This window comes from Hermetia illucens, chromosome 6, assembly GCF_905115235.1.
Source record: "Hermetia illucens chromosome 6, iHerIll2.2.curated.20191125, whole genome shotgun sequence".
Lineage (NCBI taxonomy): Eukaryota > Metazoa > Arthropoda > Insecta > Diptera > Stratiomyidae > Hermetia > Hermetia illucens.
In genome coordinates, this window is record NC_051854.1 from 44,677,579 (window position 1) to 44,704,773 (window position 27,195).

The 27,195-nt window shown below is 45.3% G+C and overlaps 1 protein-coding gene across 1 annotated transcript; it reads left to right on the forward strand.

Annotated features, from left to right (window-relative positions):
- The first annotated feature begins 10,239 nt into the window (after positions 1–10,239).
- Positions 10,240–25,642, forward strand: LOC119659357 (facilitated trehalose transporter Tret1-like). The gene is made up of 5 exons (XM_038067409.1): positions 10,240–10,697; positions 17,888–18,116; positions 18,170–18,997; positions 19,058–19,198; positions 25,300–25,642. Exons 1-5 carry the CDS (start codon positions 10,526–10,528, stop codon positions 25,454–25,456), a joined length of 1,527 nt encoding a protein of 508 aa, XP_037923337.1. The 5' UTR covers positions 10,240–10,525; the 3' UTR covers positions 25,457–25,642.
- Positions 25,643–27,195: the final 1,553 nt, after the last annotated feature.

Here is a 27,195-nt window from a genome sequence, read left to right on the forward strand (position 1 = left end):
CACCGGATTTTAAAATGACACAATGGATAAGGGAGTTCGCAACGGCCTAATGAAATAAACCAGAATGCGAGCTAAACCTGGCAAATAAAAAACAAGTGGGGAAACCGAAAGCTGGGCGCTTCAGGTATGAAAAGTTTTGTATATTTCTTTTATAAAGAGATTTGAATGTGCACTTTTCCCATTAGAATGTAGCACGTAATATATGCATATATTATATGAAAATATCCACTGATATTGACATTCATAGTCTTGAATATGCACAGAAGCGTTTTGGTAGGATCATGCTCTATGCTGTAGCCTACATTGCTTCAAAATTTCGTAATTCTAGGCTGAACTTAAGGGAGGCTTTCTTGTCAATTACTAAAAATTATAATAATGTACTATTATTAACTTTATTTGAACGGGCATCGGTGCCATGCCTACGCACCATATAGTGGCTGCCTCTTAATTTTTTTCAGATTTTTTGATTGGGTAGTTCCTGAGAATGGGTCCGTTAAAGAAATGAACACTTTCAACCCCCCGCTGTCCCCACCTTCCCAACAAATGTCAAAACTAAGACCGGCTTCGAAAAGTACTATCCGAGACCATTAATTTGATATCCCACATGACTATATTTGATGAAAAAAAAAATCTACCTAGAAGGATATCACACAGTGCATGTCTGGGGCTCCCCAGTTCCCACCTTCTCACAAAATTTCGTGTTAATCGGTACAGCCGTTTCTGAGAAAACTGCTTGTGACAGACAGACAGACAAACAGACAACTACTGGCGGCTGGAAAAGTAAAAATAGTTAGGTCGTTTGCCGACTCAGGGAGCAGGTGTCCTTTGAGCGCTGCTTTAGATGCTTGGAATTTGGCCATATAGCGGCGAAATGCACCGGTGACTGTGACAAGTCAAAAAGTTGCAGAAAATGTGGGGGAGAAGGCCATATGTTCAGGGAGTGCAAGGCTGAGCCATGATGTATGCTTTGCAAGAAAAAAAAGGGCGTCGACTATCGGCACGTTGCAAGCAGCAGCAGATGCCCAGTGTTTATGAGAGCCTTGAATGCAGTAAAGAAATGAGGTTGATACAAATCAACCTCAACCACTGCGAGGCAGCGCAAGACCTTCTCTCGCAGACCATCTATGAGAAGGGAATCGAAGCTGCCATAACCAGCAAGCCTTATCGCAACAATAAGAGCGATGCCTGGACTGCAGATGTAGCTAGCAAGGCGGCAACATGGGCGTGTGGAAATCAAGCCATTCAAGAAGTGATGGAGTTTCCAGAAGTTGGATTCGTCAGGCAAAAATAGCTAGTATCTATATATATAGTTGCAATGCTCCACCAAGCGCGACGATAACAGAATTCGAAGGAATGCTAGGTATGCTAGTCTCGGATGCAAGAAGTCAAATCCCCAAGATCATAGCTGGTGATTTCAACGCGTGGGCCGTGGGTTGGGGCAGTCGCACTACGAACACCAGGGGCCGTATCGTCCTTGAGGCTTTCGCGGAGCTAGACTTGGTGCTTGCCAACACGGAAAACATTCCCACTTTTCGTGGGACAGGGTCGGGCTCAATAGTCGATCTGACATGGCTTGTCAGTGAGCATTATACTCACAGCGACCACCAGACGATTTTCCTCCCGATCGAATATGGACTATGCGTCGATGTGCGTTCCCGTGAAGCTGGAAACCGAGGCTAGTCCGTGAAATGGCTTGAGGAGGACGCATTCATAGAGATGCTATTGGGAGGCCAAAATCCCGGTGGCGCGGCTACGGAAAAGGTATAGCAAATGATGGGACGCATATGTATCGTCGGGGAAATGTTGAAGTCGAAGGCAAACTGGTGTGCGGTGAACTCCGCAACCAAAAGAATACAGGAGAAACTTGGAAGAGCGGACTGCACAAGGAGGACGCGAAGAACGGAAGGCTTGGTCGCTTAAAGCGCAGTCCACCCCGCGAAGTAATGCTTTGCGGCGGTCCCGCGGGGAAGGAAAAGTGGGGGTGGTTTTAGTGGGTGAGAATCCCACACGCTGCTGCAACCTGGCGCGGCAGTGTCTTTGTAAGATTTCCACCTCCATCCATAAAAAAAAGACAGACAGACAGACAAGCAAAACCGTAAAAAAAGGCTCGACGTCTCCCGACCCGAGAGCCGCGACCGAGAGTGAAGATCCACGACACAGTCTCCCTGCTTCTTCTGTCTCAGCTGGGTATTGAGGCTCGGCCCCTGAGGTTCCCTCCCATCCTTCACATCCTCCGGCCATTATTTGGAGGATGTCCCTAACAAGGTTTTGCGGGGTCAAGGAAAAACAAAAGGAGGAACACTACAAGTTTTTCCCAGCGAAAATCTGAGGAAATTCACGACATCAGTGGCAGCAAAGCAAGCTCCACTTGACAAAAGTTATGTCGTTCGTTAATCACGTCCTCCTGGCAGACTGTTTTCTTTTGGTTTTCGTCCTGCCGGCTCGCGCCCATGTTAAAATTTTCTCAAAACTTCATTAACGACGTTTTAGAACCCATATTTATTAATATAAAACAGAAAAGATCGCCCGTCGTCACACAATCGAAAACTATCCACCGATAACTCATAAAACAAATTCTTCGACTTTCCGAGTACGCCTCCACGACATCTCCTCACTCGTCAACTTTCTTTCCACTCCTGTCGTTTTTCCCCTTTTATAGCCGGGAAGGATTCTCTATATCTTCGAAAGCGGACCGCAGATCATATCAAAAGAATTTTTATCACCTGACGACCTCTCCCACGAGATCGGAAAACTCCGGCCCAAGCAGGCATACTCCTCCTTCTTACCCCAATTAAATCACAAACTTCCTCTACCAGAATCCGCACGTTTCCCAACTGTCCACCCACGAACCGGTCCCCATGTCTACGCTCGCCTTAAATTTCGAATGAACTCCCAGAGTTCATGTGGCAGAAATGTACTCATGCACCTACGGAGGCTGCAAATCATTGCCTTCCGTCAAGATCAATTCACCCAAATGCATTCAATAATGTGCAATCTGCGGCGAAAACTACTTCCACATTATAGAATGCATTATTTGACTAAATTAATACAGCAAAACGCGAATCAGGTTCACAGTTGTTTACGACGAAAACACCCACTAAGTAATACCTTGATGGTGGTCCCATAGAGAAAGTAATGAAAAGAGCTTTCTTTTTAATAATTAAGCTGAAGGGTACACACAATTTTAATGTATGTATTTGCATACATCTTCGTTCAGGCAGAAAAAATCTCAGATATTTAGCTCAACTTCCAATGAGACTTCTTATTGAAATTCACTCCCTCTTTACTGTAATTTTTCATTGTGGAGATGGAATGAGACGTTTCGAACTGACACAGTTTTTATAAGCTGAAATAGGCTCTGTTGTCAGCCAACAACCGTGCGTAGATTTCATCGTCACAGCTGTTATCTCAAAGTTGTAGTCTCCTATCTTTATTCTTCCCGTTTGACCAGTGCGGTTTGATGTTGTTGGTTGGCTGGTTTTTGATGCTGACGCAGCCATGAAATATTTCGTCTTGCCTTCATTAATAAGCAGCCCGAGATCTCGCGCCGCCTGCTCTATCTGGATGAAAGCAATTAGTGCGTCTCGGGTGGTACTTCCCATGATGTCGATACCGTCAGCATAGGCCAGCAGTTGGGTGGACTTAAAAAGGATGATGCCTCTCGCATTTACCTCAGCATCACCGACCACTTTTTCCAGATTAAAGCGAAGACATGATAGGGCATCCTCTTGCTTTAGACCGTTGTTGATGGTGAATGGTATTGAGAATGATCCTGCTGCTTTTATCCGGCCTCGCACATTGGCTAGGATCAGCCCAGTCAGTCTTATCAATTTCGTCGGGATACCGAATTCTCTCATAGCCATGTACAGTTTTACCCTGCCTATGAGTAAGAATAGGCTGGGTTATGTGTCGTCTTAGAGAACAGGTGCCTTATGCTTTAGATGCCTTGACTTCGGTCATATCGCGAAGGCATGTTCCAGTGCCGATGACAGGTCGAAACTATGCCGGAGATGCGGAGCGAAGAGCCACATCAGCAAGGACTGTGAAGCAGACCCAAATTGCCTATTGTGCAAAAAGAAGGAGGGGGTGGACCATCGGCACATTGCAGGCAGCAGCAGATGTCCGGAATACAGAAGACCCCTTAACACAAGTCGTAAATAAGGCTGATACAAATCAACCTCAACCACTGCGAAGCGGCGCAAGATCTACTCTCGAAAACCATCCGCGAGAAAAACACCGATAGTGAATCATATCGAAACCACGGTGTCAACATTTGGGCCAAAGACCAAACGAACCAAGTAGCACTGTGGACTTCTGGAGAACAAGCCTCCGAGGAAAGGAAGCACCCGGAGGAAGGCTTCGTCAAAGCGAATGTGAAAGGCGTCCACATCTACAGTTGCTATGATCCACCCAGCGCTACAGTCGCCGAGTATGACCAGATGCTTGCCGCTCTGGTTTTGAATGCAAGAGGACGTTGGCCGACCATAATTGCAGACGACTTTAATGCGTAGACTCTTGAGTATGGCAGCCGGACAACTAATGTGAGGAGACGTGTTCTCCTTAAAGCATTCGCGGAACTTGACGTGGTATTGGCGAATGTTGGGACTTCGTACAGTTTCCGTGGAAGGGGCGTGGGGTCTATAGTGGACCTGACATACGTGAGTGCCACTTTAGCCAGTAGAGTTGCTTGGCATGTCAGTAATGACTATACTCACAGCGACCACCAGGCAATCTGCATAAAAATCAAGGGCGGTTCGAGCACGAAAAACAGTTCTCACAGAATGCCGGGTGGGATGCTCGACTGGACAGCGAATGGTTTTGAGGGGGACACGTTTTCCGCGGCACTCAAACCCGACATATCCCTGAATGGTACAGCAAGAGCAAAACCCACCCAAATCACCCAGGGTGACGGTGAGGGAAGTATGCCATGCTACTATACCCAGAAGACGATTGTTTCCCAGTAGGCAACCCAACTACTGGTGAACAACGAAATTGCAACCTTGCGAGTCGCATGTTTCCAGGCAAGGAGGGTTTGCCAGAGGCTCAGGGTAAAGCCCGGTGGCAACGATTGAGAGGAGGCACACAGGCAACTGAGTAACTGCCTAAAAGAAGCCATTCGAAGGAGGAAAAAAACTGGTTCAAACAGCTATGTGGTCATGCCAACATAAACCTTTGGGGTAAGGCCTACAGGATGATAATGAAAAGGCTGCGGGGATCACCCCAGGTGACCTGTCCGCTCCTTTTAAAACAGATTGTTACCACTCTGTTCCCTTATCACGAAAATAATGGAAAGCAAACGGTTATCCAGCTAAATGAGGGATTAATTCCTCCAGTAACGGTGGAGGACCTGCGGAACTATGTGGTAAGAGCGGTGACAACAAGGCCCCAGCTTTGGACGGCATCCCCAACCAAGCTTTGAGTCTAGCAGTGAAAACTAGGCCCGAACTTTTCGCCATCACCTTCGAGGCGGGCCTGAAAGGAACATTATTCCCTGTCCAGTGGAAAAGCAAAAGTAGGTGTTGCTGCTACCTGGAAATGCAACATCGTATCGCCCTATCTGCCTACTAGATACCATTGGAAAATGATGAAGAGAGTCATCTACAACAGACTCCTACCCATCGTCGAAGCCAGCAATGGTTTATTGGAACGCCAGTTTAGTTTCCGACTTTAGTTTCCCACTTTACGGTGGATGCAATTAGGCGGCTGCTGTGCCGTGTTGGCGCTGAATGTCAAAAACGCATTCAACTCGACCAACTGGAAAAGAATTGAAGGGACGTTGGCTGACATAAGTGTACCCGGATATATAGCGAATTTGATTGAAAACTACCTCTCAAAGAGGACTCTCTGTTATGGGACGGATGAGGTCCTCAAAGAGTACATTGTCACAGCTGGGGTACCATAGGGATCGGTACATGGTTCCCTGTTGTGGAATTTTATGTATAATAGGGTGCTGCTCTTCTTGTCCCAGAGGGAACTACGATTATTGGCGAGAAGATCTGGAGGTCTACGTAAGGAAACAGTAACAGCGGTAAAGTCCTGGACTGAAAGAACCAGGCTGACCTTGGCGAACGCGAAAACGGAAGCGATATTAATAACCAGCCAGAGGAGAAATAACACTGTGAAAGTGGAGGTCGGTGGATATACAGCCGTATCAAAGCCGGCTATCAAATACCTGGGGGTGTTAATTGATACCAAATGGAGCTTTAGGGAACACCTAGAATATGCATGCCAAAAGGCAGCCAGTGCCTGTCCTGTGTGAGCAGAGGCGCTTGCAAACTCTCCGAGACGGAAGCAGAAGAACCCGGTTTACCGGCTAATGACTTTGAGGGTTCGCAGTGATTTTGGAACCACATCAAATGAGGCAATATTGGTGGTGGGGGTATGATCGCTGTCGACATTCTGACAAAGGTAGCTAAGGTAGGAGCTCGAGCGCGGAGATTCTGAGGTCGGGAGAGAACTGGTTTACGGTTTGTTCCGAAATCGTGAAAATACAAGAGGAGTTGCTGAAGGAGTAATGAATGAGGAAAGCCGAAAGGAGGAGTAGGACAACTACCTAAGGGCAAACCTACCCCGCGAAGAAATACCTAAATGGTATGGTATGGATTTTTCAGCACGAAAGTACGGAGTACGAACAACAAGAAAATATGGGGGCAGATAATTCCATCGGCTCCTGGCGACTTATGATTTTTAAGCCGATGAATTGCACTTCGTGATGGCAGTACTTGTTCGCCGTCTTCAGTTGGTGGGACGTAAAACTCGTCGTAGTCATCTGGTTGTTCAGCAGTTCATCAAAATACTCAACCCATCGCTACAACATGCCCATTCTGTCGGAAATTAGATTTCCCTCTTTGTCTCGGCAGGATGATTATCGAGGTGTGTAAGGCTTCATGCTGCTAACTTATTGGTAAAACTTCGGCACCTGGTGCTGTTATACCTGTACTTTTCGAGTTCACAAACTTGTTGGTTCTCCCGAGCTTTCTTTTTCCGTCTGTGAAGTCCCTTCTGCGCTAGACGGAATTTGTGATAAGTCTCCACTCGTGCCCGCGTCCTGTGAGAATTCAACATTACTCGGTATGCGGCATTCTTCCGTTCCATTGCTAGCTTACATTCATCGTCGAACCAGCCGTTCCGACTCTTTTTGCGACTGGGGCCAAATATGTACGTGACCGTATTTACGATAACGTTTCCCAGGTGATTTTGAAGATCATTTGTAGACGCTTCATCTCCAGGATCTCCGTTGACTGCATTGACCCATTTCCCGTTATGGGTGTTACGGAAGCCTGTGTTGTGGATGACTTCAGTGTTGACTCTCACCTGTTTGTCAGAGGGAATTCTAGGTGGGATTGCAATTTGGGCCCGGAGTACTATGCTAACGAGATATATCTATGAGACTATATTACCCCTTTGTATGTCCTGATATTCATCAAGACTGTGAGATGGCGGCGTTCGATCAAAACGTGGTCAATTTGGTTGAAAGTGGCCCCGTCTGGAGAGGCCCACGTTTCTTTGTAGACCGCTTTCCCCGTACTTCCAACAACCATTTCGTGTGACACTACTACTTGAATTATCCACAGTCCGTTATCATTTGTATTTTGATGTAAGCTATGGGAACCAACGTACCGCCTGAATACGGACTCCGTCCCTACCTGGCTGTTAAAATCTCCAAGTATGATTGTGAAAAAATCATAAGTCGCCAAGAGCCGATGGAATTACAGCCGAATTGGTTAAATATACAGGCGACCAGTTACACCAAGTGGTTCATCAACTTGTGCTCAAGGTATGGGACAGCGAATCAATGCCTGACGATTGGCAACGAGGCATTATCTGTCTCATACATAAAAAGGGAGATATCACACAGTGCAGCAATTATAGAGGTATCACGTTGCTGAGTACCATCTATAAGATATTCTCCGCTATCTTGCTAGGCCGGATAGCCCCATACTCCCAGAACAACATTGGCCCATACCAAAGAGGCTTCACTCCAGGCAAATCAGCAGCAGAGCAGATTTCCTCTGCGGCAAGTGATGGAAAAACTGTTGGAATATAGACAACAGTTGCACCACCTATTCATCGACTTTAAAGCCGCCTTTGATAGCATAGCCATGGTAAAACTCTACACGGCCATGAGAGAATTCGGTATCCCGACGTAATTGATAAGACTGACTAGGCTGACCCTGACCAATGTGCGAGGCCAGATAAAAGCAGCAGAATCACTCTCAGGACCATTCGACATCAACGACGGTCTACGACAAGGGGATGCTCTATCATGCGTCCTCTTTAACCTGGCCCTTGAGAAAGTGATCCCTGATGCTGAGGTAAATGCGAGGGGTACGATCCGCTTTAAGTCCACCCAACTACTGCCCTATGCTGACGATATCGACATCATGGGAAGAAGCGCCCGAGACGTACAAACTGCCTTTCTCCAGATCAAGCAGGTGGCAATTGGTCGGAGATCTTTAGCTGCACATCAATGAAGGCAAAACAAAGTATATGGTGGCAACGTCAGCATCAAAAACCAACCAACCAACAATATCAAACCGCACCGATCAAACAGGAAGAGACCGTTGGTAATTACTACTATCTAGGGCCGAAAATCACAATTGATAACAACTACGATGAGGAAATCCGCGCACGGTTGTTGTCAGCCAACAGAGCCTATTTCAGCTTACAAAACTGTTCCTCTCGAAACGTCTCACCATAGGGTCAAAGCTCTTACTGTACAAGACTATGATCTTGCCAGTCCTCATGTATTCCTCGGAAACTTGGATTCCTAGCAAGAAAAATTGCGAATTTTTGTCCCCCTACATGAGGATGGACGATTCCGTAGCCTACACAATGAAGAAATCTATGAGCGATACCATGACCGTCAGGTAGTGGATAAAATCCGGCTCAATAGGTTACGGTGGGCGGGTCACTTAATCCATATCCAATATCTATGGTAGAAATGGAAACGAGGCAGACCCTGCCTGAGATGGGGCGATGACATAGGTCAGGACACCAGACAGCTTTAAGGGATATCGAATTGGTGGACCTCGCCGCAAAACCGGGATGTCTGGAGTTCCTTATTAAGGCCTATGGACGCATCAAGCATCCGATCGTTGGTATCAATGTTCTCCAGTTGCGACATCCACTAACGGAATTCCTGCAATACGTTAACGAATCCGGAATATTTCGCTAGATGGGGTGGCGAGTACTATGGGCCAACAGAATCTGAGTGCTCAGAAGCTGTCGCTTCTCCCCAGCCACACACACATATGGTGCATAGCATTGAACTGCCAGAAACCGGGTTCCAATCAAGAGAGTGCGCCTTGCGGTAATCATCAGAAGTAACTTGACACCCGATTCACGTCGGCTACCACTTGACTTTCCAGAGTACAAAAGTGAGTAGTACTCTCCGGAGTTCCACCATCTTACTTCGGTTGAAGAATGTCCTGCTTATAACTTTAGAATTCCCACTCAAGTTGAAGAAAGCGAGCATTCTGACCCTGGCTACTGTTGTCGAGGAGCGTGCGCACATTCCAGAATCCTATCATAGTCCGCTTTCGATAGCCAAGGGTCGTTGCCGTGGGGTCAATCCACGCTGCTCCCAGGGCAGCGGTGAAGCAGCGTCTGACGATTTGAATCTGCCCTGGCAAGAAACCGTAAAGGCGTCATATTTCTATCGCTTATAGTCGCCTCTTACGACAAGCAGGGAAGACTTTGAGTGTATTCCTAAACCCCAACTAACAGGGCACCATTACGCTGACATTATCCATTACCCGGAAACTACAAATATTAATTGAAATAATAAAACTTGTTGTTTCTTTTTCGTTGATGTGGGTATTTATTCTTGCAAATACCGATATTTCGGGAACCACTTGTTCCCTTCATCAGTGCAAACAAGTTGTTACAACAACAAGGGAAACTTGTTTGCACTGATGAAGGGAACAAGTGGTGCCCGAAATATCGGTATTTGCCAGAATAAATACCCACACCAACGAAAAAGAAACAACAAGTTTTATTATTTCAATTAATTAATCGTTGGAAACACCGCATAATTTCACTCTGATACAAATATTAAGCAAAAAAAAATTATATATGGTAATGAAGAACTATCTTGACAATCAAGCAAACCCGTTCCATCTGTTTTTATAAGATGTAAACCTCATAAATAATAGCGCAATTGTAAACATCATTTAATCTCATCATATTCAATTTTCATATATTTACAGAGTGACTTCTTCAATTTATCTTATTGTTCACTCACATTTCGTGACAACTGCATCTTATCCCCGACCTGAATCCACACGTGCACATATGCATCTAAAAGTTTAAGTTCTTTTTTCCTTAAATGACATCCAAGATTGTAAGCTTCTTTAAGACTTAACATTCTAATAGTTGAGTTAGCGCTTAAAACACGCGCTCCGTCACCAATAGCGCGAGCGGGAGCGTGTACTACATAAATGTCGTATGTGATTCAATTAATTGAAATATCCAGATTGATTGTGCATTGAAAAAGTGAACATAAGTGAACCACAACAATAAAATGGAGAAAACCGCACAGTGTCGATCACTTCTGGCGCAAACAATAGCTAGTCTAGCGAAGGATTTCAACCTGATTTTGTCCGGCATAGCATTGTCGATACCAACTATTGCCATCCCGGAGTTAACTGACAAGGAAAAGGGAACAATGTCCTACTTGGAAGCATCCTGGTTTGGTAAGTGCTAGTGTCTGAACGGTGGAAACATAACTTCAGCCCCTTAACTCCTCAACTTCTGAGGCCTCAATCAGTCGACCCCAAATCGTTGAATTATACTTAATGCGGCGCAAATACTGGTCCTGAATATTTTTATTATAAAATAGATACAAAAACAGACTTCACGTGTTCTATGAGTCTTAAGTTTAGATGGATATTTTTTACTGCCATACATCAGATACTTCCATTGGTTCCAAGAGAAGCGGAACAGGTTTCACCCCAAGCACTTGTATTACACGAACTTAACTACAATACAAACTAAAAAATCAATCAGATACTTTTTTTACATAACTGGTTTCCAATCACTTTCAATAATACTTTGTAGCGTTTATCGGCAGATATACAATAGTAACCACTAGAATATTAGCTAATAAACGTGCGCTTCTTGATAAAGATCTACATTATTTGCTACTTCCCCGAAACACTATACCCAACTCTATAATTTTCAAACTATTATGTAATCGTGTTGTGCAAGTATTTATCCGTAAATTGTCTATATTGTAAACTCGACGCAATAACATTATCACCTTAGCTAAAAGTACGTCTATACAAAGTTATTTTAGTTTTTCTGCCAAAAAATCCTGGAATTCTTTAACAAAGCACGACTTCCTTATCAAGCTTTCAGACAGCGACATCAATGGACTGCAATGGACTAATCAGCAAAAGTATCTTATCACTTGCATGATATGTGACTTATCTACTGTCACCTCAGCCTCCTGACTAAACTACGTTTAACTCTGAAAATGTTCTTGCAACCCTCTACTTGCCAAAAGTATCCTGTACAACGTCGAACATAGAAGTTGGTCGGCAGTCTGGGGACTCATCCAATCCGAATCAATGCAAGTACCTCCTATATCCACCATGTCCCGTTATGAACTGCCTTAGGTGGCAGTTCAGCTCTCCATGCTTGCGCTCGATCCATCCCTCAGAAGACGGGATCAGTGTATGATTCCAGCGGCTTTTTTCGGAACTATCCCACCGTTGCAACCGCCTCCTGTACAGCTCCTGTGGTCAGATTTGCCTTCCTTCTCCGAAAGAGACAGTGTGCCTCATTCGCTAGATCCAAAGGAATCATCCCCGCGATGATCCACACTGCCTCACCAGATACCGTCCTATATGCACTGCAAACCCTCAGTGCGATTAGCCAGTATGCCGAACTTACCCTTCCTGGTTCACTGTATTATCCAGTGAGCACGCCTATACAAGAGCCGTAGTTTAGTTTAGTTTACTGGTGGGAGCCGCAACTCCGAACACTCACGCCATTGCTAGGCCCATCTTACTATCCCCGTAAAACGCCTATTCAACGGCTTCCCACCTACGGTGTTCGCAGACTTAGCGAATCTGGGAACATTCTCCAGAGGCAGAGAGTGTGCAAAATCTTCATTGAAGAAAACCTTGGCAAGGTGTCTTCGTCTGAGATCTGAGGATGGCGGACAGCTGCATAAAAAGTGCAGGGCCGTCTCCTTCTCTTCCTCACATTGGCTGCACCTAGCCGAAATCATCATCATCAACGGTGCAACAACCGATATCCGGTCTAGGCCTGCCTTAATAAGGAACTCCAGACATCGCGATTTTGCGCCGATTCGATATCCCTAAAAGCTGTCTGGCGTCCTGGCCTACGCCATCGCTCCATCTTAGGCAGGGTCTGCCTCGTCTTCTTTTTCTACCATAGATATTGCCCTTATAGACTTCCTAGGTGGGATCATCCTCATCCATAAGGATTAAGTAACCCGCCCACCGTAACCTATTGAGCCGGATTTTATCCACAACCGAACGGTGATAGTATCGCTCATAGATTTCTACGAAATCGTCCATCCTTATGTAGATGGCCAAAAATTCTTCAGAGGATTCTTCCCTCGAACACGGCCAAGAGTTCGCAATTTTCCTTGCTAAGAACCCAAGTTTCCGAGGAACACATGAGGACTGGCAAGATCATTGTCTTGAACAGTAAGAGCTTTGACCCTATGGTAAGACGTTTCGAGCGGAACAGTTTTGTAAGCTGAAATAGGCTCTGTTGGCTGACAACAACCGTGCGCGGATTTCATCATCATAGCTGTTATCGATTGTGATTTTCGACCCTAGATAAAAGAAATTATCCACGGTCTCTTCTTCCCGTTTGACCCTTGCGGTTTGATGTTGTTGATTGGTTGGTTTTTGGTGCTGACGTTGCCACCATATATTTTGTCTTACCTTCATTGATCTGCAACCAGAGATCTCGCACCAATTGCCGGCTGCTCGATCTGGATGAAGGCAGTTTGTATGTCGCGGGTGGTTCTCCCATGATGTCGATATCATCAGCATAGGCCAGTAATTGGGTGGACTTGAAGAGGATCGTACCTCTTCCATTTACCTAAGCATCACGGATCACTTTCTCGAGGGCCCGGTTAAAGAAGACGCTTGATAGAGCATCCCCTTGTCGTGGGCCGTTGTTGATGTTGAATGGTCCTGAGAGTGATCCTGCTGTTTTTATCTGGCCTCGCATATTGGTCAGGGTCAGCCTAGTCAATCCTATCAATTTCGTCGGGATACCGAATTCTCTCATGGCCGTGTACAGCTTTACCCTGGCTATGCTATCATAGGCGGCTTTAAAGTCGATGAACAGATGGTGCAACTGTTGTCCATATTCCAACAGTTTTTTCACCGCTTGCCGCAGAGCGAAAATCTGATCTGTTGCTGATTTGCCTGGAGTGAAGCCTCTTTGGTATGGGCAAATGATGTTCTGGGCGTATGGGACTATCCGGCCTAGCAAGATAGTGGAGAATATCTTATAGATGGTACTCAGCAACGTGATACCTCTATAATTGCTGCACTGTGATATCTCCCTTTTTATGTAAGAGACAGATAATGCGTGGTTGCCAATCGTTAGGCATTGATTCGCTGTCCCATACCTTGAGCACAAGTTGATGAACCACTTGGTGTAACTGGTCGCCTGCATATTTAACCAATTCGGCTGTAATTCCATCGGCTCCTGGCGACTTATAATTTTTAAGCCGATGAATCGCACGGACTGTTTCTCCTAAACTTGGTCGTGGCAGTATTTGTCCGTCGTCTTCAGTTGGCGAGACCTCTAACTCGCCGATGTTCTGGTTGTTCAGTAGCTCATCAAAGTACTCAACCCATCGCTCCAATATGCCCATTCTGTCGGAAATCAGATTTACCTCATGTCTCGGCAGGATGAACATCGTGGTGTATCAGGCTTCATAATGCTGACTTGCTGGCAAAACTTCCGCGCCTGATGCGGTTGCTCCCTGTACTTTTCTAGTTCACAGACCTATTGGTTCTCCCAGGCTTCCTTTTCCGTCTGTGAAGCCGCTTCCCCGCTCGAAGGACTTCATGATAAGTCTCTACGGGTGCCCGTGTTCTTTGAGAATGCAACATTACTCGGTATACAACATTCTTCCGTTCTGTTGCTAGTTTACATTCATCGTCAAACCAGCCGTTCCGACTTTTTTTGCGGCTGGGGCCAAGTATCATCTTTGTGGCCGTATCAATTATAACTTTCTTCAGGCGGTTGTGAAGACCATTCGTTGATGCTTCATCCCCAGGATCTCTGTTGACTGCGGTTATTGCGGCATCCACTTCCCTCTTATAGGTGTCGCGGAGGGCTGTGTTGTGGATGGCTTCAGTATTCACTCTCACCTGATTGTCAGAGGGGTTTATAAGTGGTGTCGTAATTCAAGCTCGGAGTACCATGCCAACGAGATAGTGGTCCAAGTCTATATTGGCCCCCCTATATTTTCTGACATTCATCAAGGCTTGAGGTGGCGGCGTTCAATCAGCACGTGGTTAATTTGGTTGAAAGTGGTCCCGTCTGGAGAGGCCCACGTATGTTTGTGATCCGTTTTCCGCGCCAATCAGGTACTTCCAACAACCATTTTGTACGACACTGCTAATTGAATGATCCGCAGTCCGTTATCATTTGTATTTTGATGTAAGCTACAGGAGCCCGAATACGGGCTCCATTCTCACTTGGCTGTGAAAATCCCCAAGTATGATTTTGATATTATATCAGGGACAGGCTTCGAGGGTTCGTTCTGCTGCCTCGTGGAAGGTATCCTTCTCTGAATCTGCAGTTTCCTCTGTAGGGGCGTGAACATTCATAAGGCTTATATTTTAAATTTTCCTCGAAAGCGTAGTGTGCATAGTCTTTCGCTTATGTTTTCAAAGCCGGAAACAGCAGGATTCCTTTTTTTTGGCTGAATAAGAAACCTACCCCGAGCACATGGTCTACTGGATGGCCACCATAATATACGGTGTAGCGACTCTTCTCCAGGAAACCGGTCCCTGTCCAAGGCATCTCCTGTAACGCTGTTACAACAGCCCTATATTGGGACAGGGTACCTGCTAGCTGCTTGGCAGCTTCATCTCTATACAGGGAGCGCACGTTCCATGAGAAAATGCGCAAATCATTATTCCGCTGTCGTTGCCGGGTTCGTGATTGTGTTATCAGTCCAGTCCGAGGCTCCTGTTGTGGCTTCGTAATAAGTTGTCTTCCGTGTAGGGTTGTCACCTACTAACCCCAGTGGGTACAATTTGTCCCGTTTTTAGGCGCGGGAGACTCGCCTTCATCCTTCTCCATCTGCAGCTTTCCGTTAAGAAAGGGCTTCCAGCGGTCACCACGTAAACATGGAGATAGGGTTTGGTAATAGAGCTATTGGTGTTGGTTCAACAGGCGTTTCCCAGTTTTTATGTTCCATCGTGGGTACCAATCCACCAATACTCATCAGCTTCTGTAAATAGTAACCTGTTCACCCTCTAAGAGCGCAGTTAATGTACTAAACAGACAATTTTTTAGGAGTAGGGTAGGTGGATGCGTTTACGCACAGAGTATTGGACTCCCACAACAGTATGCCGTTGGACTACCAATAATCCGGCCCACACCTCCCTGTCCACTAGCCTGGAACTATTTTCCACATTACTTCGCGCTAACCCTCCCGGCTTTGGAAGCCTTCAATTCAGCAAATTCCTTTCACCAAGGGAGGGGGAGGGAAGGAAGGGAGTTGTTAATGCCATCCGATCCCTCCGCCGAGCGAGTTCAATCTTCTTCTAAGAAGAGCGCGAACATAATGTGCAACACGGCCCCATCTGCTAACGCTCCTCAGCATCTCTTTCACAATGTTGTCTCTAGAGAGCTGCCCTGTATCTGCATAAACCTGCTGTCGAAAACCGCCTCACCTTTCACAAAAGAAAAAGACGGTGCTGACCGCCACTCCATTCCAGAATACACAATCAGGAGATTGCGCCTTCCCAATCTTAAGCAGGTAAGACTAAAAACCCCCATCCCAACTTATAAGTTGGGTAAAGACGTAATAAATCTCACCATGCATTCGATTCAGCCACAGATCTAAATTCTCGATGAGCTGCGCAGTCCATTTGCCTCTTGGTTCATTTTGCCAAGAGAGTTGCCACTCAGTATGGATGCGTTGACGTTCTCCACTGGCAAACATCTCTTAAGTTTTCGGTCTTACGGCGGTAGATAACTTTAAGCTCCTTGGCAAGGACGGCAACGGGGATCACTCCCGGAATCACCATCATAGCCGCTTCAGTGACAGTGCGATAAGTAAACGCCACTCTCAAAACTCTCCGTCTCTGCACTTGAGCAAGGCGCTTATGATGCACCTCCTTGTCAAGGGCATCAGCCCATACCTCCGCGCCATAAAGTAGAACGGACTGCGTTGCTCCCTTAAGAAGACATCTCCTAGAAGATATAGGGCCCCCAACATTCGCCATTAGCCGACTCAACGCCAAGACTCCAGCTGCAGCCCTGTCCACTGCTGCTTTGATTTGTTCGCAAAAGTTCATCTTCGAGTCAAGCATTAAACCGAGGTATTTAACTGCTGGTTTTGACTCTATAGTCAACTCGCCGATCAATATAGAACGCAGGGTCGGGAGTCTCTTTCCAATCGAGGTGATTACTTCGGTTTTTTCCAGCGCAAGGCTGAAACCATGAGCAGTCATTCATCTGCTTACCCGTCGCATCAATAAGTCTGCTTTGCACCTGTTCAACAGTGCGTCCGACAACAAGTGTCGCAACGTCGTCTGGATAACCGACCAGGCGCGGCTCTTCGGGCATATCGCTATGGTACTCCCGACGCAATTTCCATCCTCCTCTGGCTCTCTAGCGTCTCATAGAGCAGGGACCTATCTTTCAGATAATCCTTCAATATTCAGCCTAGCATATCTGTCCTTACGACATTGAAGGCATTTGGGACATCAAGCGCTATGAGGAGCACTATCCATTGAGATCGACGACTGTGTGCGTCAGCTTGATGTACCGCATCCACAACCTCGATAACAGCATCCTCCGTAGATCTCCCTGTTTTGAACACGAACTACTTTGAGAATAAGTTCTACTCCTGATGAGAGTCTTAAGCACTTTCCCGGTCGTTTCCCGTTTCTACTCCTGATGAGGGTTTTAAGCACTTTCCCGGCCGTATCAAGCACACACAGCGGTCGGTATGCAGACGAGAGCCCGGGTCTCCTTTTCCCTTGCTGATCAGCGCCAGTCTCGGTATCTTCCACAGAGAAAGAAAAATCTACTCCTTCAAACAAACGTTGAACACCCCGAACAGCAAGTGTGGCAGTTGGCGGAACACTAGTTTGTAAACTTTCGCCGAGATACCATCATGATATGGCGCCTACTTGTTTTCCATATTGGGAACCGCTTCTTCAGGCTCTTTTCAGGGTCAATCCTCGATGGTTTCCGCGCTATTGACATCAACCCGTACGTATGTCTGGGAAATCATACCCATACAATGCGGTCAGTCTGGTCAGTACTTATAGTATGCAGGGCTTCCGCAGAGCCCCGACTTGCCGGGTGACAAGCTTATAACTAAGTCCCTACGGGTCCTCATTCACCTCGTTGACCAGGTTCTGCCAGCTACATACTTTGCTTTTATTTATCGCGCTGTGAAGTCTGCTTTACTACAAACATACTGAAAATCAGCTCAACGGCCTCACGTGAGACAAAATGGTTGAAACCTTGGAGGTGTGTCTATTATCCTTACTGCACAATAGAAGTAGTGATGTTTTATATTGAACAAATACTGATGTTTCGGGAACAACTTGCTCCCTTACTCAGTGCAACGAGTAACGTGTACCTTACAGGCCAGCTCACAGATCATGTTAAATTCTCAAATTTATATTTCCAGCAAGCATGGTGCCTCTATTTCTGGTCATCGGAACTCTTCTCTCCGGTTTCACTGCAGCCTACATGGGTCGCAAACGGGCAATGCTAGCCGCGACAGTTCCTCACATGGTAGGTATGGTGTTACTCTGCTTTGTGAGAGGCGTAGTTCCAGATTTCGTAGGAATTTCTTTATTGGGATTCGGAATGGGACTAGGAGAGTCAGCTATATCAACCTATATTTCCGAAACAAGGTAATTCACGAAGTTCTCGACCTGCATAGTTGTCACTATTTTTTCCTTTTCAGTGAAGCTCGATATCGAGGTATGCTTCTAGCCATTGCCAGTATAATGGTTCAACTTGCTACGCTTGTAATTTTTGCACTTGGCTCCATGTTTACTTGGCGGACAACAGTCCTTTTTGTACTTGGTGTCCCATACTTCACGGTAGTTATCATCGCAATAGTTCCAGAAGCGCCACTATGGCTTATTTCCAAGAATAGGAATGATGATGCCCTAAAAACCCTCCAATGGCTCCGAGGGTGGACCACTCCAGAACAAGTTAACTCTGAGTTTCGACAAATGCAGCTGCAGTATGACGTCTCTAAGGCATGCGAAAATTGTATAGGCAATGGTAAAACCAGTTCTTGCACCCACAACGATAAAAGGGGGTTGAAAAAATTGGGGGAAATATTTGCCTGGCGGAATTTTGCAGTATTCAAAATTGTTATTATGTTGTTTCTCATCAATCATTTATCCGGGGCCTTCCCGATGCGTCCTTTCATCATTCAAATATTGCGAGCCTATGGAGTATCTATCGACGAGTATCTGGCAACTGTTGTAATAGGCGCGGCAAGTGTCGTAGGCAAGATCCTGTCTGTGGTCGCCATCAAGATGTTTGGAAAGCGTGTGGTGGGGATGACTGCCCTAACTGCTACCTTCTTGTCACTTCTCGGACTAGCACTTTATGCCAATCTTCGTTTTCCATCTAACTGGATGTCCTTCAGGCATGAGATACCGGATACGATTTCAACCAGCATCATTCCATTGTTGCTATTCACGCTTTACTATTTCAGTCACAATTTCGGAATCGAGAGCATGCCTTTCATCGCACTTTGCGAAATGTTCCCTTTCAGGTATGTACAATTTATGGAGATACCAATTTATCTGACTTAAGAAACCCAAATTATTTCCAGAAACCGATGTATGTGCACCAGCCTATCGATAGCCATTGGTCAACTCATCAACTTCGCCGTAACTAAGAGCTACATCTATTTAGAGACTGGACTGACTCTTGCAGGGGTAATGTGGTTCTTTGCGAGCGTTTGCCTTATCGGGTAAGCTATTGAGAATCCTTAGAAAAATATAGAAAAATGACTTAATCTTCTTTCTTATTGTTGAAGGTCCTTAAAATAGACTTTTGTTTGGCGGTGACCTACTGGTCCATTTCTTTAAGTCCAAAAATAATCAAGTCGGGAAACCGGAAGCTAGACGCTTCAGGTATGAAAGGTTTTGTGTATTTCTTTTATAAAGAGATTTGGGTGTGCATTTGTCCCATTAGCATGTAGCATGTAAAATATGCATATATTATGTGAAAATAGCCACTTTCAAGTGATATTGACATTCATAGTCTTGAATTTGCAGAGGAGCACAGATTTGACTTAGTATAACTTTGTTAGTAATAGTGCGATTTTCACCAAATTTGGCAAGATCATGATCTATACTGTAGCCCACACTGTTGCAAAATTTTGTGATTCTAGGGTGAACTTAAGGGGGTTTTCCTGTCAATTACTAAAAATTATAGTAATATACTATTATTAACTTTATTTGAACAGGTCTCGATATGGAGGGTATTTCGCAGCCTAGGCACCATATAGTGGCAGCCCCCTGATTTTTTCCAGATTTTTCTGTTTGGTAGTTCCTGAAAATGGATTCGTTAAAGAAATGACCACTTTCAACCCCCCGCACTCCCCACCTTTTCAGCAAAAGTCAAAACTAATACCGGCTTTGAAAAGTACTAATCGAGACCTTTAATTTGATACCCCACATGACTATATTTGGTGAAAAAAAATTTACACCCCCTTTTGCATGTATGGGGACCCCCCCCTTTAATTCGTCGTAAGAGGATGTAACTCACTATATGCGTGAGCGTTCACAGTTCCCACGTTTCTACCAAATTTTGTGTCAATCGCTATAACCGTCTCCGAGAAAAATGCGTGTGACGGACAGACAGACAGACAGACAGACAGACAGACGGACAGACAGACATACAGTAAACCGATTTTAATAAGGTTTTGTTTTACAAACAAAACCTTAAAAAGTCACTGTGAGCTAAATACGGTAGATAGGGAGTTCGACACCCACTTCGTTAGCGAAAGCTTCCCTTTTTCCAGAGTTTTTGTAATTTTACGGATGACCTCCTCAGCTTTTTCAATAGTTTCTACAGGTCACCTCCTCATCAGGAACATTGTCGTCGGCCACCTGATGAATGGATCAAATTGCTTGCCAGGGCGCACAATCTAACCCGTAGGTCACCGTTTTCAGGAAAAACTCAATTATAGGTTCCTCAGGTTTTGCCTGCCAGAGAAGCCTAAGCCTGATTTGATCCTCCGGTCTCATTAGTATCTGCCGATACATCTTAGTGATATCACTAGAGGTAGTACACATACGCAAAATTGCGTATTCTAGTGAGAATGTCTAAAATATGATCCTGCAACTTGGACCTGGGTGGATAATCCCGTTAAGGCTCACGTCATTTGATGTCGGACTGGAAGCATTGAACATTCCGTAACTTTCTTGAAATGGCCTCCTCACGGACCATGCTTAAATACAGGATATAATATATCTCCCCGCTAGTGTCCGCCTGACGACCCTTTGGAACTTCAGCCATGTGGCCCAAGTTCAAATATTAATTCATGAACTCATCCGAATTTAACTTAAGATCTTTATTCTTCAATCACCTTTTTTCCTGATCAAGATAGTACTACACGGCCTAATGAACCTTTACAAATAGGTCCTCGCAAATCACCTCATCTATGCGGTTAGAGTCGTCTCTACTTAAAGGCATATCCCAAAAAGCCCTTAAGTCATGTTCCCATTCCTTAGTAGTGCGATGCGGAAGATTCCGCCAAGACAGACACTATCCATCCCAACTTGGTGTTCTGGACCAGGAAACTACCTATGGTTTCTACTCTATTCACGAACAGTTGACCCCAAATAACACTGGAACATGAGATGTATGTTCCGTTATTGGATCCGCCAACTTCTTCCCTTGCAGCAACGCCTTTACTCGCTACGGCACCTGTGTAAGGGAGCCTTTAGTTACCCGCCTGACTACCAGCACCTTAGTGCGGACCTCGGACCCATCGACCAATTTAAGGGTGAGACACGCAACCGCTGACACTTTCCCTGTTGACAAAACACGTACCCCTGAAACCTCGATTTTAGTCTTTTATTTTTTAACTGAAGTTTCTTTACTTGATTATCTGTTATATAGCTGCTCTGGCTACCTTGATCGATCAGACACCGAACTGGAAAGGTATGTTTTATTCTTTTATCCCAAACCTAATGACAGCCGTGGGAGGAACAGTTCCCGACCATGACGAAGCTGTCGAATTTCCGGCATGATGAGCACCCAAAGACGGGTTGTCCCCTTTGCACGAATGCAAGACTGTAAGATGTTGTTCTTTACATACTTGGTATTGGAGATTCTTGCGTTTTTTGCACCCTTCCCTGATGTATTTGTGGGAGGCACAGTAAACGCAAATCTGGGGATAGGGTTGATATGTCGCTACGGAGGATCGGGATTTAGAGGATTTTGATTCTTTTTTGGGATAGGAACTATCGGAGCACTCTTCCAATCTTTTGGGGAGCGTTGATGAGGCAATGATTGATGATGGAGGGCATGACGGGAGTAATGCTAGGGGCACATTTCTTGCGGAAGATGGAGGATATTTTGACTTGGGTCGACGAGAGCGTGTCTGGGTTGAGGAATGAGGAAGGAAGGGTGGGAAAGGAGTTGGGAGATTTTTCCGTTTATCTCGCTGTCAAAACGTGGTTCCCGGAAGTGGAGGGTGCAGTAGTGTGCCTGGAGGAAGTGGTGAGCAAGGATGTTCACCTTTTCTATTGGGGGGGGGGAAGTTTTTGGAATAGGATCGCGTTTTGTTGGACCAATTTGCCTAAACGCGGATAGGTTTTCCTGAGCTTCCTATATGTACCAGGGTTCAGCTCGGTGTTGGAGATATTGGGTGTAGAGGGTGAGGATTCTTTCGTGGATGGACCTGTCCAGTTAGCGGATTTCGTAGAGTAGGTGAGAAGATTACGGAGAGTATCTATTTCTAAATAGTCTCCACCTGAGGGTCTTTTTATACTGGATGTTGGTTAGGATGTCATGGGGGAGGGTGAATAGGTTGCGGTAGTTTAAGAGACGGGATAGGATCAGTTCGTCACATAATTGCCGAATTGACTGGGTCAATGGTGTCGTAGGGAACTGTACTGTTGGATGGGAGTAGGAGAGGCTGAAGTTTGGTTTTGACGGCCAAGTTGATGTGTTTCCAGTTTGCGCGCTGGAAGTCGTGAACTGAAGGTGGGGTGGACCGAACGACTCTGTCTGGCAGTTAGATGTGAAAGATTATGGCATCATAGATTGTAGTGTGGATGTCGGAAATCAGCCAACCCCGCTATGAATGGGTACCTGAGTTAAGTTAGAGTTATAAGCCAAGAGGGAAGGCAAGGCTTACCTCATTGCCTCCGAGTTATCTATGGTTTAGGAATGGAATGGGAACCAAGGCCTTCCAGGGTATACATATATATGTATAGAAAATGTTTAAAGCTTTATGCTGGATAAGCCTTCTGGCTGTTCTAATTCAAATTGTGTATATAATGGACAATAGAGCCTGGTCCAAGCTTTACAGTGGGCCAACGTGCAAGAGAGTGTGAGAGAGTTATGCTGCTGTCGAATTTGGGAAGTGACACTAGAGCGAGAGTCACTACCTCAGGAATCATCTCCTTAGTGCTAGGTAGATCCTACCCCACGCCCGCAGGCGACAACATTCTGCCTGACACCCCAACAACAAAAAAAAGGGGAAGAAAGCAGAACTGGAAACTAGTAAAAGAGATATGCTCAGAAGCTAAGCTAAGGTGCGCAGTGGGAACTTTTAAATCACTGAAATCACCCGAAGCACTAATCCAGAGAGGCCTAGGAATCATCTTAGAGTCTCTTCTGATGGTGATAAGGGGGAGCATAACGCTGGGATATATATCAAAGACATGGAGACGGGAAAAAGTGATCTTTATTCCCAAAGCGGGTAAAAAGGATCCTTTTCACTCTAAATCGTTCAGACCAATTTGCCTAATATCGTTCGTACTCAAAACGGTGGAGAAGGTCATAGACAACTATATTGGAACTAACGTTCTAAAGCGTAATCCCCAACACACTTACCGGCCAGGACAGTCAGCTGAAACCGCGCTGTATCAGCTGACGGATGTACTACGGGATGCCATTAGAAACAAAAAAAATAGCACAACACATCGCACACAGAGATACAAGATGCCCTGATTCGCAATGGAGTGGGGAATGCCCTGGCTTTCTGAATGGGCAAAATGGTAGAAAGTAGGCAAATAGAAGTACCGGCAGGTACAAATTCTATTGTCATGAATACTACTCAAAGTTTTGCACAGGGCGGGATACTATCGCCGCTTATGTGGAGTATGGTAATGCACGAACTCCTGGACGTTCTAACAAAAACTGAAATACAAGTCCACGGTTACGCGGACAACATTGTTTTAATCTGTAGGGGCAAATATGAGAATACTCTATGTGATAGAATCCAAACTGGACTAACGGTTACTAGTGCCTAATGCAGGAAGGTGAGACTGCTGATCAATCCAACCAAAACCACCATAGTACCATTCACTAGGAGACGTAGACTTGATCACCTCAGAGCCATAACGTTACATAACATGGAGGTGAAACGAGAAACAGAGATCAAATATTTGGAAATTACGCTAGACCAAAAATTACTCTGGAAGTCACATGTCGGCAAGCCACGAGGACTCTGATGGCTTGTAGGTCCATAGCAGGAAAAAAATGGGGTTGTAGCCCGAAGATACTACTTTGGATATATACTGCAATAGTAAGACCAAAGATTACCAATGGGGCGGTAATCTGAGCAAAATAAACCGAACTCAGCACGCAAGCACAAGCAATGAAGACACGCCCAACGGCATCCCTGGAGGTCCTTCTGGGATCAACCCCTCTCCATCTCCACATATAAATGCAGGCTAGGAGGGCTATATTCAGGATGGGCGGGAGTATCAGTAAAGCGGGGACCTGCCCAAATCGAAAGAAGAAAGTATCCCGAATTGCTGATACCAAGGGATAACATGACAACGAGGTTTCACTTTGATAATAAGTTTGAAACAAAGTAACAAAGCAAACTGGGAGAGCGTGGCTGGGACATACAGCTTAAACCAGGAACTGATTACTTGGTGATCATTGGTCCTAGGAAAATGTTCTTGAGGCCGATGGGTAGGTACACTAGCATATTCCAGCCGGGAATATACGCCAGAGACAGATGTGCCTTCTTTAATCTCCAAAGGAACTACCGGGGGCAAAACATTACTATTCTCACCGACAACCAAACAGCGATGAAGGCACTTAGGTCCAACCAGGTAAACTTTAAACTGGCATGGGAATGCCTTGAGAGACTGAATACACTCGGCTCGTCCAACAAAGTCTGGATGCTCTGGCCATGCTGAGTTGGAAGGCAATGAGGCAGCGGACGAATTAGCCAAGACGGGAGCAGGGACGCCTTTATAGGGACCAGAACCCATCTGTGGAATCGGAAACGATTTCATGGCTATGACATTAAAAAATGAAGAGGAACTGTTGAGAGAACTATACTGGCGAGCCTACCAGGAATTGAGCAGTTCAGGGTACTTATTGGGGAATACGAACCCAAGCACACAGAGGATGGCTTAAACCTCACCAAAAAGAACCTCCAAATCATAGTGGAAAACTATCACCTAGGGAAGCTGGGGGTACGGACACTGCCCTCAAGTTTTGTGCGGAGTGTAATGAAACATCTATACACGTCCTGGCACAGTGTCTGGCACTTGCGCAAAGTAGGTCGAAGAAAGATCTGAAAGTAGGGAATATACTAAAGTTCCTGACGGTTATAGACCTGCTTGAGATACTATGGTTAATGGGTACACTATAACCAGCAAACGCGGCACAATAGTTCTTTAAGGACACGGTGAGACTTTCCCTTAACAGAATAATAATAGTAGGTAGGTTCCACAAGCATAATTAAACAGGTTATCACAATTGAAAATTTTCCAAAGGAATTTCAATAATTTTTTATTTTCGAATTAACAGATTTTGAAAAAAGATCGATAATTCAATCCAATATCTTAATTTATTAAATTTCTCTTCTAGGATCTTTCTCGTCTATTTTTTCATGCCCGAATCAGAAGGTGTTTCAATGCAACAAATTGAATTATTCTTCACAGACAAAAAGAGGAAAATTACGGACGTGAACATAAAAGAATTCATGCGAAAGACGGAGGAACTAAAAGAAAATACATATCTATAAGTTCTTGCTACTTGCTGGAAAATCTGTGATAAATTTCATTCAATCAGTTCAATGAGATTATCTTATTCAGACTGAAAATTGGCTAAGAAATGGTAACGTTTATGTATTGTTATATTTATCGTAGAATAAGTGCACAAAGTTGATACCAATAATTTTGTATTACGAATGAAAATTTTTAGCTTAAAAGGGTGATATTCTTTTGGTTCTATAAGTTTGAACAAATGAACGAACCTTCACGAAGATCCAGCCGCCATGTGTGTATGAAGTTTTATGCATGCCTACGCCGTAGTGTTATTCTTTACTTCTTCTTTACTTTATGATTCATTTCACGCCAGAACTACCAGCGAAACAGGATCTTCTTCGCTATTCCTTCCCTGAGAGAACGAGATCGCATTGAGACACCGTGTGTTATCAAGAGGCACTTCTGTCTCCTCACAATAATTATAAGGTTATCCTTTAAAATGCACTCTCCGCAAACATGCCTACACTCCTCCTCTGCCGCTCCATGCCATGTTCTTCAAGGCAACCCACTGATCGGCCACTCTCGAATAATAAAATCCATTGCATGTTATAAGCCGTAATGGAGTTGGCACCCATTATTAAGGTGTGACCTATTCACTGCCACTTTCACTTTTTAATCAACACCTCTACGGGTGTGAGCAGTCATGCCGCAGTGGCCCATTGTATTGTGAATATCCGTTAGTGGATGTGATGCTACCGGTCGCAACTGGAGAACATCGGTACCGAAGATGTGATACCTGATGCGTCCAATTGCTGGTTCCGGTCTCGGCATAGGGGAGATTGAACCGTCTTTTGCTAAAGCATCCGAGATTTCATTTCCCTCTACGCTACAGTGACCAGGTACCCAGAGTAGTTCCACCGTATTGAATCTAGAGATAGAGTTCAAACGATTTCTGCATTCCTGGATGATTTTCAACGCCTTCAATGTAGCCTGGCTATCACTGCAGGTTGCGATGCGCCTTCCCTTCAACCGCTCTTAGGATCGCATACACTTCGGCTTGAAAAGCCCACTTCTAATTTTTATTCAAAAGTTAAACTCCGGCTCTAGAAGCCTGCTATGCTTTTGACTCATCCGTGTAGAAGACTTCCTCATATTCCGCCACGCATTCTTCTGGGACTTCCCGGTTCTCCCTACGTTTCATGAGTACCCGAAAATCAAAAGGCATTGTAAGGACTGGATTCAGGTCTGCTTTGTATCCCCTACGTGCGTTGTTTCTCCTTAGATCTAAACGAATTAGTCTCTTAGTTGCTCTCATTTCAGTGCTTTGAATAGATATATCCAGGGGCTGCAAATTGAGTAATGCATTTAGAGCTGCCGAATGACGTACTCATGGCACCGGTAATACGCAGACACACAGTTCTTTGCAGTGCGGCTTGTTTACAATGAAAAGCTTTTTGACTCACCTTAACCCACCACACTACGGATGCATAAGCGAGCAACCATATGAGGCCTAAGTCCTCATGTCGGGGCAAACGTCCGTCTGCACAGCTCACCGAATTATGTTGACCGCGTCCTAGCTCTTTCCAGTTTTGCCCTGAAGACTGGACGCCGCTCCGAGTCCGCAGTGTGTGCAACGCTTCTGTCAAGTCTCCGACAAGTTGCAGACGTGTACCCATAATCCAAACATCTGCAGCGCCCTCAAGGGTCGTTAACGACTTTTAACGGGTCTCTTACAATACGGGGTGGGACGTCCCCGAGGTGCCTGAGTAAGTAGTTC

What these genes read in the sequence shown, in the direction of transcription:
- LOC119659357 (XM_038067409.1), top strand. Translation starts at nt 10,526, where the DNA reads ATGGAGAAAACCGCACAGTGTCGATCACTTCTGGCGCAAACAATAGCT. An exon ending in TGCGAAATGTTCCCTTTCAG is followed by an intron (nt 18,998 to 19,057) that starts GTATGTACAATT and finishes AATTATTTCCAG; the next exon opens with AAACCGATGTATGTGCACCA. An exon ending in GCGAGCGTTTGCCTTATCGG is followed by an intron (nt 19,199 to 25,299) that starts GTAAGCTATTGA and finishes TTTCTCTTCTAG; the next exon opens with GATCTTTCTCGTCTATTTTT.